Here is a 14,236-nt window from a genome sequence, read left to right on the forward strand (position 1 = left end):
AAATGTTTAACGTTAACAATTTAATTTTGCAGGAATGCTCTCATATCTGCATTGATATGCACGATTAACAAGTATTTGAGCATATTTTGTACATTTAAAATAAGATTCTGTCTAATACCAATGTTAGGTTATTTATTTTTTATTCGCCGTCATTCATGATAGCTGTAAAATCCGCAAGTTGGTAGGGTCATTCTTGTTTCATCAAGAGAAGCAATATGCTAATTTAACTTTGAAATTTTAATTAAGAGCACCTCCTCCACCCCCAATCGCCAAACAATAGAGGAATACACAAAAAGACTGTCCTTTTCCACCCCTCAACTTCCATCCATCTTGTTGGCTTAAAGCAACAGAAGTGATTTTGGTCCAACAACCAATGATGCAAAGGTTCACTAGGGATCGTGTGTGGCCGGGAGGGGGATGGAGGTGTATACGTGTGCCTGTGGACTGCTCCAGCATCAGGGTGGGGGATGTGTGCAGATAGCCAAGAGCCATTGATCAGCACCCGAGCAGCCTGGTGATTTTTGGCACATCTAAATCGGGGTCTAAAATTGTCCCATTGCACACTAAATCCTAAGGTTTCTCCTACATTTAGTATCCTAAAACCACATGTGAATGGAGGGAAAAAGAAGTCTATTGGTTCGCACTTGGAGCGTCATGCCTTATTACAAGGAAGCCAACAAAATGGCTGCCACTGTGAACTACATGTTGTTTAAGCCCTCTTTTAAAGGATCTCAGATCCAAGATCAGTACAATACCCAAGATTTTTTCTGGGGAATAAAAAAGAAGCTGAGATGCACGCTCAAGCTATAGAGATGTAACATGAAATAATCGCTGTAGCTTTTGGGACCTGAAAGCTGTTTTATTCGCTATTTTCAACAAGGCGAAAATGAGCGGCGAAGGGCGGGGAAGCATAAATCATTCTGTTCTCCAACCAGTGGGTGGGTATGAACTCCAAGGTTCAGAGGTCATCAGGGATTCGGGTTTTAACCCTTTCCCAGACTCCAGAAAGGACTTGAACAGAACACATAAGTGGGCTGCATCCTTTTGACCCCTGGTGTGAACTTTTCCTTGATGTTCCTCTACACTTCATCTCCATCTAGAGGCTTTAGTGTACAACAGCAAGGTTCAGGAAGCCTTTGACTTTCAGTGGAAGGTTAAAGCCACATGACATTACAACCTGAGTAGCATTTGTAGCATGGTACTATTACTGTCCCAGCCTCCCCTTGCATCTCATAGACATTGTGTTGGAATGTCAGTACAATAGGTGCAGCTTGTTCAATTTTTCTCATGCTGCTATTTGTTTCTTTTTTCCTTATGCTATGGCCTCATTGTTTTTTAGTTGCGCCTCTTTTATTGCTTCCTCTCTCACTCTTTCCACCCAATTCGCTCCATTTGCTCGCCCTCCTCTTGCCCATGTGCTGAGATGGTTCCAGGACAGCTGGCAGCATACTACACTAGTCAGTGTCCGGTTTCAATATCCCCATTCAATCTCCACTTGCTGTTTTCTTTCACCCTGCTCATGCTGGCACCCTGTGCCTCACCCTATTGCTGCTTCTCTTTTATTCACCCGTACAATTTATCAGCCACTTAGTATTTGGTTATATGTGTCTTATGCGTCTCTTTCTCTTGCTTGTGTCCATTCTTTGTTCAAGTTTAGCCCCAGTTTCACAGCTTCAGTTTTGTTGCGTTCCTAAAGTAGCAAAAGTACAAGAAAGCATTGCTATTAAGTTTTTTTTGGTTTAGCTTCAATGGTATTAATCATACCTGCTTTTCATTACCCCACTGCTGACTAAGCAAGTTGCCTTAATGCCATATTATTCTTAGAAAAATGCTCCAGGGTTTTTGAAGGCAACATGTTGTGGCTTTTGGCACCAGTTGTGGCATTCGAGAAAGAGAGTATATTGGCAAACTGCTAAGCAGAAGACATGATGTGGTATAACTTAAGTGGGCTTTTTTTTGTTTGTTTGTTTGTTTTTTTAAACATGGTGTTTACATGTAAGAACGCATTAATGCATCACATGAAATTGAAGCATGAGTCATAAATTAATTAGCACGATTTAGCTAAAATGAACATACTAATTGGCATAATAAACAGGGTAGGAATAATAATAATAATAATGCTAGATTGTAATGCTGTTGCACAATTCTAGTGTCTAATTTAGACCTCATGCTAGTCATTTATTAGAGGTCATTTAAATTGTTACGCTTAGTCATTTTATTATGCATTAAATCTTTACTTAAATTAAAAAATTGACTGTCTGTGAACAGCTGTTGATGCGGTGAAATATATATTTTTCTTTATCTATATGATTTAATTTCTTTATTTTTAATGTGCAATTATAATAGTTAAAATATGCTCGTCTTAAAAGTAAGCGATCTAATTGTCTCACCATTGCTCCTACCCTCTTCTCTTTCAGGACCAGGAAACTCCAGATTAGAAACATTCCACCGGATTTACAATGGGAGGTGAGTGCATGCTCTGTATCTCGTAAATGAATCTGCCCGGTGCTGTATAGAGAGGCCAGACACAGACCACTTTCGTCTTGTAGAAGTGAAAGCGATGTTGTTGCTGTAGACGCTACAACTCCAAGTGCAGCAAAGAAACGCCTCTTTTGTGTCTCCTTGTTTTTGGGTTCTCAGAAACGAAAATCGTTTGTGGCATAATGAAAATATGGACAGATCTAAAAGGCTTGAGCAGGTAACATAATGTAACAGGTTTAGCATAATGTAAAAATACTGGATTTTTGTAACACACCAAACAGCATTGTGCTCAAAATTGCATTATTAAATATATCAGAATATTTTGTGTTTTTCTGAATAAATACTTTACATCTGTTGAAGTGTTTTCCCGTTTTTTATTTTGTTAAAATCCTTTGAACAAATTCCAGTAAAATTTTCTTAAACCAGTGTTGAATGAATTTGAGGTACGAATCATTTGTTTACAATTTTAGAATTGTGAAAAAAAAAAACTTTCAATGTATGTTGCTAATGCAACTTTGTGTCACCTGTGTATGTGAAACGTAAGTTGTGGGGCGTGGTAGGTAGCACGCCGCAGCACTGGGTGGGCAGGGTCGTTTTCCACTAGACCAGCCCCTATTGGTCCACGTGTTTCGCTTTCTCCACTTCCTCCATCAGCCACACGAGGGCGATGTATCCGATTACTGATCTGTATTCAGTCTAGTAACCCTACGCATCATATGCATTATGAACAGCACTACTTGTTTGAATCTGAGTAAGGGTCCTGGCATACACAAGTTTTATTCCAAACCTGGTGGAATCCTGTTGTCTCCTGGTGTGCTGCTTTTAGCTGTGAGTTTTTTGATACCTTCAAATTTATACTTTTCTCCTAACACAGTTGTATCTTTTTCAGGTGTTTGATAGTCTACTTGCACAGTGTGGAACCGTTGAAAACTGTGAACAAGGTGAGCAAACATTCCTCATCAGTAATCCCATGTCCAACATCTATTTTTATTCCAAGTTTGTCAAATGTTCTCTACATTTCTTTTCATCTCCTCATTTTTATTTTTTTTTGCCTGTAGTTAACACAGAAAGCAAGACAGCTGTGGTGAATGTCACTTATGCAACACGGGAGCAGGCCAGACAGTGAGTAAATTTTTTTTTTTGTGTGTCTTATTTACTTTTCTTAGAACATTATAATTTTTACCTTGCAATGGCTCGCATTGAGCAGTCAAATGTAATCGTACCATTTAAGATCATGAAAGATTAAAAACTGAAAACTACAGTGCCATAATATATTGTACAAATGTTGCTTTGCATCATGTCTATGTACCACAATCGACCTGCATTTGTAGGAGCAAGTTCTCATTTCATAACTGCATGATTTGCATGGTTACAAGTCAGGAATGACCCCCTCACACACACACACACACACACACACACACACACACACACACTGCACCTGTGCTATGGTTGTATGCTAGAAATCAAGCTCCCACAATCAAGCCCCGCTTTACGAGAGGGCAGGTTTCTTTTCTGCATAGCACAGCTATGACACCTAGTGGTGCATTAGCTGTGCTGCAGTGCCATCTCATCAACGTCAATTTTAAAACAGACATCGTGGCAATCCAAAGTCCTTCTAAAGGATTTGATATTGAGTTAATTTGCATGCTGTAGTTTGTTCACGTTGTACTTTCTCTCTATTAGAAATGTTTTATATCTAAAGCCTCCATATCTGTATGTTTCAGAGCGATCCAAAAGCTGAATGGTTACCAGTTTGACAACAACGCTTTGCGCGTGTCCTACATACCGGACGAGAGCTTGGAAGTTGACTCCCAGCGCAGCCCTGACAATGGTCGTCGCTCTGGCTATGGTGCTCGTGTTAACTCTAGACAAGGTGCCCCTGGCACAGGGATGCCCTCTAAGCATCAGCACACTGATATACCTCTCCGTTTGCTTGTACCAACCCAGTATGTGGGTGCCATCATCGGCAAAGAGGGTGCCACCATCCGCAACATCACCAAGCAGACACAAAGCAAGTAAGTGCCTGCTGGTCAGACCCACAGTGCAGTGTAACAGATGATTCCTACATGTATAATACCAGTGCAACAAGCATAAGGGCAAGAGGGGCATGCGATATTCCAGTGGCACGTGTAACACGATGCAGTAAAACTCTGTAGCTCTCAGGACGGTATTTTTAAACAACAGTTTTATTTGACCTTTTTAAACCCTTTTCAGGATTGATGTCCACCGTAAAGAGAATGCCGGCGCCGCAGAAAAGCCCATCAGCATCCACTCAACTCCTGAGGGCTGCTCGGCGGCCTGCCGTATGATTCTCGACATCATGCACCAGGAAGCCAAAGACACCAAAACGTAAGTAAACTCAGGATATTTGATTAAATCTTAACTAATATTATTATGATGCCAGTCAAACCTTTAATGAAAACTACTTGCCTGAAGCCATACGTGTTCTGAAGTCATTCTACTTGACTAAGTGAAAAATGTTTTTACCAATATTCTGGTCCCTTAGAATGTTAAATAGTGTTCTAGGAACGTAGTCTTTTAATTAAAACCTAGGTTGTAGATTTGGCGCACTGGTCTCAGATGAGTGAATTTTTTTTTCCAATGTTTACAGCGCTGATGAGGTACCTTTGAAGATCCTTGCCCACAACAACTTTGTCGGTCGTCTGATTGGCAAAGAGGGGCGTAATTTGAAGAAAGTAGAACAAGATACTGACACTAAAATCACCATTTCACCGTAAGTCAGCAAGCAAATGCACATCCTCTTATTACCTGCCTTATAATAGTTTCAGAGAGCTTGAGCTGTGTTATTTCTGTGCAGGCTACAGGACCTGACTTTATATAACCCTGAAAGGACCATCACAGTAAAAGGTGCCATTGAGGCCTGTTGTCTGGCTGAACAGGAAATCATGAAAAAAGTGCGAGAGGCTTATGATAATGACATCGCTGCCATGAATGTAAGTGTGAGATGGGCATAAGACTTATGAGACTGAAATGTGTATTAGATTGACTGCTGTGCTAATGTTCCACTTATGTTCACCTCCAGCAACAGACACACCTAATTCCAGGACTGAACCTAGGAGCGCTTGGCCTTTTCCCTCCATCCTCCTCCATGCCTCCTCCTCCACCTGGAAACGCTGGAGTTTGCCCCCCATATGGCTCCTTTGGGGTAAGACACAAATATAGACATATTTAAGTGATTAAGTCTGGAAGCTGCATTTATACAAGATACTAAAGAAGATAAAACATTCTGGAATTGGTTTTGCTTTCCTGGTTTATGATTTCATTCATACAAATTCTATTTTCTGATTAGTCAAACTGTGACTTTATTTTTTTATGTGGCTCTGTTTACAAAGCAAACATTTTAAAAAGAAACAATTATAATGAAATGCTATTTTTTTAAGCGAGGATGCTTCAAATATTTAAATGTAAACATTAATTAATAAAAATGTGCTTCTCTTCAACAAACAGGGATTTATGTTGACATGGTGATATGCAGTTTTTCTGCATTCTTTTTATCATCCTCAAGAGAAAGAGAGTCTCTTCATGGAATGACTTGCTATAACATTTGTTAAAAAAATTTTAATCGCATTGGCTGATTGCTGTGGTATAAGAGGAATAAAACACTTCTGGAAAATGCTTAAAAAAAACCAACCAAAACAAAAAATCAACTACAATTCCCATCGCTCTAGATCCCAATAACTATTCTGTTTATTATCTTCCTGTAACAGCACACTCCATTGTGTTTTACTACTCATTTATTGCCTTGATGGATCTTACGTTTTATGTCCATAGGCTCCTGAGCAGGAGACAGTCCATGTGTACATCCCAGCTCAAGCAGTGGGAGCCATCATCGGCAAGAAGGGCCAGCACATTAAGCAGCTGAGCCGCTTTGCCGGGGCCTCCATAAAGGTGAGAAGCTTCTAGCACATCAACACATGAAGCCAATGTTTTACACAATTCTTAAAGATGTCTGAAGGGTGTTTTTAATCCTAATTCACTGATTATTTTTTCCAGATTGCACCAGCAGAGACACCTGATTCAAAGATGCGCATGGTCATTGTTACTGGTCCACCTGAGGCACAGTTTAAGGTACTAATATTTATAAATGGTCAAAAACTGCCCAAACGTTGTCACTTTATACCTGAATAAAAGTAAGTGAATGATGTGAATGACACTTTGCTTCACAGTCCTTGTATTCACTTTTTAATTTGGGTCTCTTCATATATGTACCTATACCAAAAACCAATCAATTTATTAATATTTTAAGCATTTATATTTTGTGCTTTAGGCTCAGGGAAGAATATACGGCAAGCTGAAGGAAGAGAACTTTTTTGGACCGAAGGAAGAAGTGAAGCTAGAGACGCACATCAAAGTAGCAGCAGCTGCTGCTGGCAGAGTTATTGGGAAGGGTGGAAAGACGGTGAGGTTTTTTTTTTTCTCTTAATATATATATATATATATATATATATATATATATATATATATATATATATATATATATATATATATATATATATATATATATACACACACACACCCACACACAAACAAAAAACACGGTATTTCACAAAAGTGAGTATACCCCTAACATTTCAGACTATCTTATATGTTCTCAGGGGACAATACAATAGAAATGAAACTGTCCTCTAAAAATAACTCCACATACAACCATTATTGTCTGAATAACTTGCAACAAAAGTGAGTGTATCCTAAGTGAACTTATCAAAACTGTGTCCGAAGTGTCAGTGAGCCAGAGTTTTGTGTGCGCACCATTGATCCTCTTCCGCTCCTCGATAATGACATCACGGAGCTGCTGGATGTTGGACACATGGCGCTGCTTCAGAATGTGTCAAATGTTTCCCTTAATAAATCGCAGCTCCCCAGTACCAGAAGCATTAATGCAGCTCCAGACAATGATGCTACCACCACCATGCTTGACTCTTCTGACGATTCTCCTCACCAGGGCGTCTGGACACCATCTGAACCAATCAAGTTTTGCTTAGTCTTATCAGACCACAGGACATGGTTTCAGTAATTTATGTTCTTGGACAGGTTTTCTGCAGCAAACTGTTTGCAGGCTTTCTTGTGAGCCAGCTTCAGAAAAGCAGACCTTCCACTTCTGCAACCTCTAAAGCAATGCTGGCAGCACTCATGCATCTGTTTTCTTTTTAAAGCGAGTTTCTGCACCTGACGCACAGTGCGAGAACTCAACTTCTTTGAATCGACCATTGCGATGCCTATTCCGAGTGGAACTCGTCTTGGAAAACCTTTGTATGACCCTAGCCATTGTACTGTAACTCAGTTTTAGGGTATTAATGATCTTCACTTTAATTCGCTTTAATGCACTTTAATTTTTAAATTCTGAAAAGCTGCTTTGAAACAATGTTTATTGTAAAAAGCGCTATAGAAACTTGGATTTGAAACTTGAACTTCTTATAGTCCAGGCCAGGGGTGTCAAACTAAATTGCATAGGGGGCCAAAACTCAAAGCAGAAATATAACCATGCTGCAAAAAAACCTTGAAAAAAATCAATAAAAATAGTGCTTTTATGTAAATGTTAAAATAACAACAAAACAATCAGATTTCTTTGCTCTTATGCCATTTTCTAAAAAAAAATTATCTTAAACTTTAAATTACTTAAAATATTTTGCTCTCCATAAAAATATCTCCATTCAAACACAAGACGTCTTACACCTTCATCATGCAGCTCTTCAAGAAACTCTCTCTCAGTAAATAACCGGCTGATGTGCCTCTGATTTCTCCTCTGTTTTCATACCAGCTTTACTTTGTGATTTTGCTCAGGTGAAAAACGTCTGCTAAAATGTCCGATTCTTCTTTAACTCTTCTACTTTTTGGATCTTCTGCTCTGCATTCAGGTTTTTCAGCTTCTTCTGATGTTTTGTCTCGTAGTTCTGTCTTAAATTTAATTTCTTAATTACAGCCACATTCGCTCCACAAATAAAACACACGGGTTTACCGGCAGTGTCAGTAAACATCTACTCAGAATCCCATCGGTTTTGAAAGGCTCTGTTTTCAGAATCAACTTTTCTCTTCGCCATTGTAAGGGGCTTCACAATAACTGTACAATAGGGTTAAATATATCAACAGAAGCTCGACTTGATTGACGCTGGAATGTTCCCAGGTTGCCTAGCGTTCGTTAAGGCAGCTGAAGCGCTGCATTATGGGATCTGTAGTATGTGTGTTATTAGCGCTTCATATCGCCAGGACATTAATAACAATAATAATAGATCTATATAAAATCATCATTTTGAGTTTGACACGTGGTTTAGGCCATCTGTGTGTAGAGCAAGGATTCTAATTCTTAAATCCTCAGAGTTATTTGCCATGAGGTGCCATGTTGAACATTTGGTGGTCAGTATGAGAGAATTGTCTGCAAAGCACCAAATTTGAACTGCTCTAATACAAGATACAAACATTTGTATGGTTCTTTCAATTAGACAAAAACATGAACATGAGGAATAGGACATGTGGCTTTGCATGGTTAAGAGACACAGCAGTACAGCTGTTATCACTTAAGGTGTACTTAAAGGAAAAGCCCATCTGCAAGTTCTGTATGTTAGTTGGGATTACAGGGTGCTAATAATTTAAACTGTACTATTGTAGGTGAATGAACTACAGAACCTAACCGCAGCTGAGGTGGTGGTTCCTAGAGAGCAGACCCCTGATGAGCAGGACCAGGTCATTGTCAAAATCATCGGCCACTTTTATGCAAGTCAGGTATGTTTTACACAGTAACACATTTTCCTACTTCACAGATCGGCTGCCAGAATAGCTCCAGAATACATAAAAGTCTCTAGAATACTCTGTAAGGGAAGGAAAATGTAATCCCTATTACAGGCATTAAATTGGGTTCAGATCTGGTAACTGTAAATGCTAAATCATATGATTCACACCATATTCATGTTCCCTGAATAATTCAGGGATGATTTTTTTTTTTTTTTCCTGGGACAAATTACTCATGTCAGGATAGAAAGCTTTAGGATAAAGCTGATCAATCACAATAACTTGCATTGGTTTGCAGTGAATTCTCCTTCAGTAAAATTCCTCTTCTTTTTTTGTCCATTAGCTTATAGGTGCATTTACTATATATATTAGTTCGGGGGAAGAATTGCAAAACATAAAATTGCTTGTCATTTTTTATTAACGCAGTTTATAATTTGTAATCAACAATTTTAAATAAAATGCCTGATTTGTAATATATGAAATAATAGTTTATAATACTTAATAAAATGTTATAAAATTAATGCAACACACTTCTATTAAATTGATTCAATTAAACTAAATAAATCTAAAATTAAGTTAAATAGTTTAACTCATTTGGGTAATACAGATGTATGTGTGTGTGTTACATCAAAATATATTACATTTTCTAACGATACGATCTACTTAACTGTTCTTATTTTAGTATACTTTTCATTTCACTGCAAGTTGTAGTTTGTGACCAATGAAAAATCTTGAATCCATATTGCTAGCATGAGCCCCTAGCCACTTCCTGGTTAGCGGATATCGCTGGTGCTATTGATTCTTTAGTGTTTTAATGCATATGCAAAACACATCCAATTTCCGGTATCATGTGAGTAGCCACAGTTGACACTACACTATCTCTAGTTTATTTTTTTTTTAACCCCTGGCACATATATACAGAACAGTGCTCGAATTGAGGGGGGATCCCCTCATAAGGCATTAGGGACCCCCCATGACAAGTAAAAAATAGACTTTTGAATTGATCACTTGTATATAATCATAAAGATTTAATCACAGGTTCTCAACAAAATATTGTGATCACATGACCAGTGGGCTTTTTATAAATTTTTCATTCCATGGGCGTTGCAAATTTAGGACCTCTGGTGTTCAAACCGTGCATTTGCAATATTTGTAAAATTGATTGTACAGTAAAACCCTGTTGTACGAGCATAATTCGTTCTTGAAAATTGCTCGTAGGTCCATTTGCTCGTACGTTCGAACTGATTTTTCCCTATAAGAATGAATGTAAAAGTTCCGAGATCTCATTCGATCGCTTACTTCTGCATTTGTAGCCTATTTTAAGAAACAAATACACCGCAAATTACCGTCATGTAAACATAATTTAACACTTACTTACTTAATGTGGTAGTGGTTGATTGTGAGTGTAAGAAGCGCACCACGCTCATAACCTCCTCGGTTTCCATTGTAATTCTATTTACTTTTGTTTTCACAGCACCATCACTGATTTTCTTGGGAGACATTTTTCAAGAATTCTAGTGAAATAAAAATATAAAACTAAAAAAAAGTTACTGAACAACTAGAGTGAGATGTCATCAACTAAACGACTGATGCGACCCTCCGCCGAAAACGGGGAACCGGCAGTGTGGGTTTGCTTGTGCTTTTGAAATTTGCTCGTGAAATGGGGTAAAATTTTGCAAACAAGGCTGCTCGTATCTCCGTTTGCTCGTACTATAGGTTGCTTGTACAACGGGGTTTTACTGTACTACTTGCTACTACTCTGTCTCGGTGAAAACGTCAACCCAAGACCCAAGTAATCAGCATGTCTGTGTGATTGTTTGCTGTATTGACGATCAACAGAATGATACTTCAAGCATACCAAAAGTGTTCAAAATAGCAACAATTTAAAGTATTATGGGTAAAATGTACTACAATTAAACACCTTAAGGTACACAGTATATAGAAGGTTTAATTAATAAAGTGGGAAGAGGTGCAGTCTGTGTTAACCTGAACCAAGTGAATGTATACATTTCTTGAAACTGCGCTGAAAACTCTTTTAATCTGTATTTCTGCATAGGTGAGGTGCTACACAAGTGTAATGGAATGACCATAAATTGTCTGTCTGTCTTCTTATTTTTAGCTGGCCCAGAGGAAGATCAGAGACATTTTGACACAAGTTAAGCAGCAGCAGAAAGGTGGCATGGGAGCCCCACAGGCATCTCACCCACAGAACCTGTCCGAGCTTGGGCCTCAACAGGGAATGACCCAGGAGCCTAGGAGGAAGTAAGAGGCTCCAGCCCAAAAGTGGACGGACAGACGGATGGACAGACAGAGAAGAAACAGCGGACTGACTGAGAGAGAGCGACACAGACCCAGCGGTAGACAGGGAGAAATGAGCATTTAACAAAGAGGGGAATTCAAAGGAAATAAAAATGCCTGAGAGAGTACAAAAGTTTAGAGAAAAGATACTAGAACTTTGAGTGATTTAAAAAAAAATAAAAGAAAAAAAAAGAAAAAGAGAGAGAGAACTAGGAAACAGAGACCAGATGCCAGGTCGACTGACTGGGGATGGCAGGGGTTCCTTGTGGCAGCTTGAGTAATCAATGGCTATGTGGCCTTGAGAGTGCTCTCATGAATAGTATCATGCTTGGGGCACCCCTGCCATCACCAGTCACTCAAGTATTTTAAGGGTGTTTTTTTAAGAAGAGCTATATGTATAGAAATGTTTATTCAGAGGTATTATAATGAAATGCAGTGAGGCAGAGGTGGGGAGAGGGGAGCGGAGAACCCATCACACCGAGTCATCCTTGGCTCATCCTTTGCCTACAGGAAATGTACGGGAGGGGCCATAGCTGTTAACACTGCTCTTCAAGTCCCTGGCAGTAAACTGTTGGGGGTAAGAACAAATAAAGAAGAAAAAAATGAGGTTGTATATATAATCTTCATGAATTTGTATTGAAGCACTGTTAAAGCACAGTGAGGGTACAGTAAGTGGGTGGGCCGAGGCTGACCCTGCAGTTCTATTGCAGAGGCTCAGCTCCGAAATAATAATACTTAACTTCCAGCCCTGAACAACGCCCGGCTACTGCTGCTGGTGCGTGGCCCACGCCAAAATGGCATATTTTATATATATTATATATATATGATATGTGAGTTAACCTGGCCCCTCAGAAAGCACAGAAAACGGCAGTGGGAAGGAAATGTGGCACTGGGATCAGACCATCTTTTGCAGATATTTTGAAATCGTAAAAATTAGCTTTTAGTGTCTTGGTTTGTTGGTGAATGTTTTTAGCCAAGATTTAACTGAAAGCACAGAGTGCTTATAAAAATTGAATTTTGCATACATGGGAAAGATGGAATGGGATCAAAATCTCAATTCTTTATCAGTCCTGTTAATTTGATCAATCTGGCCTTTAAATTAGATCACATGAAGGATGCAGGCTCCCATGGCCCAGCTCCCCACCCTGCCTAAATGTGAGAGGTGAACAGCAGATGATGTTAAAATGGCTTCTGCGCTCTCTCTCTCCCCCCTACTCCATTCGATAGATGCTGCTGAGGAGGCCAAAATGCTGGCTTTCTTCAGTCATCTTCGAACAGATTAGATAGAAAAAAATAGAAACCTACCTCAGGGTATTGTTACCTCAGTATTCCTAACAGCTTCTTTTTTCTTTTCCTTTTTTTTTTTGCTTGCTGGTGTTTTATATAAAAGCTGATAGTCCTGAATATTTTATTTTTTTAAGGAAAAATATTTTTAGTTATTTGTTGGAAATTTCTTTTTCTTCCCCCTAGTTTTTGCATGTATGTGAGTGTGTATGGATGATAACCCACATTTTTCCACTTTTAATTTCAAAAGGATCCATATTGGCAGGAGGCATGAATGTCTTGGTCTTTGCTGAACCAGTGCTGGCAGATTCTTCACAGTTGCCTTTGGACCTATAACCAACAGAATTTGAAGTCTGGCTTTTTTGATGTAGTGGTACAACACAGTCATGGTGTTTAATCTCTTAACATGCAAACTTTAATAGCTGATTAGCAGTGGCTCTGACTGAAGGATGTATTGCTCCTCTTATTTAACTCGATTTTGTTGGGTTTTCTAGCAGTGCTGCCGTTAATCTTATGCACTGAAAACCTGGAGTCTGCTTCGATTGCCAGGATTGTGCCATGACTGTATGTTTAGAAGCAGCCCAGTGACATCTAAATAACTTCAAGATATATACTGAGTTTAGGTTCAGCATAGTGCTTATTCAACATCCAGTATGTACGTGTGATTGGGACGCGTGTTTTTTTTTTTTTCTTCTTCTTAAAAAAAAAAAAAAGAAAAAAAAAAGAAAGGAAAACAGTTTGTGTATAGTTTTATTTTGTTGTTGTTGAGGGAAAGTGGTTTGAGTGTTATTAAGGACAGACAAAAATACATTCTATCTACTTGTCTCAGTTAAACCTTTTTTTAACTGAATGAGAATACTTTGGAAAATGGGAGCGAGAAATTAAGAAAGCGGTCACTTCACATCAGTGACAGATTGAACCTGTTTATGAATCGCTAAAAAAAAGACAAACTTTTTTGTATTTTTAGAATTAAAAAAAAAAAGGACACATGACAAAGCCGGGCAATATGTAGCGATTTAAATGTGAAAGATAAATAGATACTGCCAGAATCCTTTTTTGTCGAGTACACATTCCACCTGCGCATGGCTAAATGGCGCCTATTTTGTGCTCATTTTCACACACGGGTTGAAATCGTTGCTATTTTTAAAGAAAAACAAAACAAAAACGCTTCCCTTTTTCTCAGTAGAAAGCAGTGTTCAGGGTTGCATTGATTTTCTCCTCCTCAGGTGGGAAGGAAGTCTGTCTCTCTCTCTAGCCTGTAGATTTCTGTCAGACCATAAGACACACACACACCACTTTAGATTTGTTCAGACTGCAGCCTTTTGTTTAACAGCAAGCTTTATTTGGACATGACATCTGGTTGTGTACTGTTTCATCAGTTTTAGACAAAACAAAAAAAAAAAAAAAGAAAAATTTCTAGATTCTTTGA

General features: G+C 38.7%; 1 protein-coding gene across 1 annotated transcript in view; it reads left to right on the forward strand.

Annotated features, from left to right (window-relative positions):
* igf2bp1 (insulin-like growth factor 2 mRNA binding protein 1) overlaps positions 1–13,841 on the forward strand; it is a 38,191-nt gene extending 24,350 nt beyond the window's left edge. The window contains exons 3-15 of the mRNA XM_083566609.1: positions 2,418–2,466; positions 3,371–3,422; positions 3,540–3,603; positions 4,206–4,496; positions 4,696–4,830; positions 5,093–5,215; positions 5,300–5,435; positions 5,525–5,647; positions 6,274–6,390; positions 6,496–6,570; positions 6,770–6,901; positions 9,106–9,219; positions 11,345–13,841. Coding sequence (XP_083422735.1) covers positions 2,418–2,466; positions 3,371–3,422; positions 3,540–3,603; positions 4,206–4,496; positions 4,696–4,830; positions 5,093–5,215; positions 5,300–5,435; positions 5,525–5,647; positions 6,274–6,390; positions 6,496–6,570; positions 6,770–6,901; positions 9,106–9,219; positions 11,345–11,491 — 1,558 coding nt within the window. The 3' untranslated portion in view covers positions 11,492–13,841. The remainder of the gene's footprint in view (positions 1–2,417; positions 2,467–3,370; positions 3,423–3,539; positions 3,604–4,205; positions 4,497–4,695; positions 4,831–5,092; positions 5,216–5,299; positions 5,436–5,524; positions 5,648–6,273; positions 6,391–6,495; positions 6,571–6,769; positions 6,902–9,105; positions 9,220–11,344) is intronic.
* Positions 13,842–14,236: the final 395 nt, after the last annotated feature.

This window comes from Silurus aristotelis (genome assembly GCF_946808225.1).
Source record: "Silurus aristotelis genome assembly, chromosome: 17".
Taxonomy (NCBI): Eukaryota; Metazoa; Chordata; class Actinopteri; order Siluriformes; family Siluridae; genus Silurus; species Silurus aristotelis.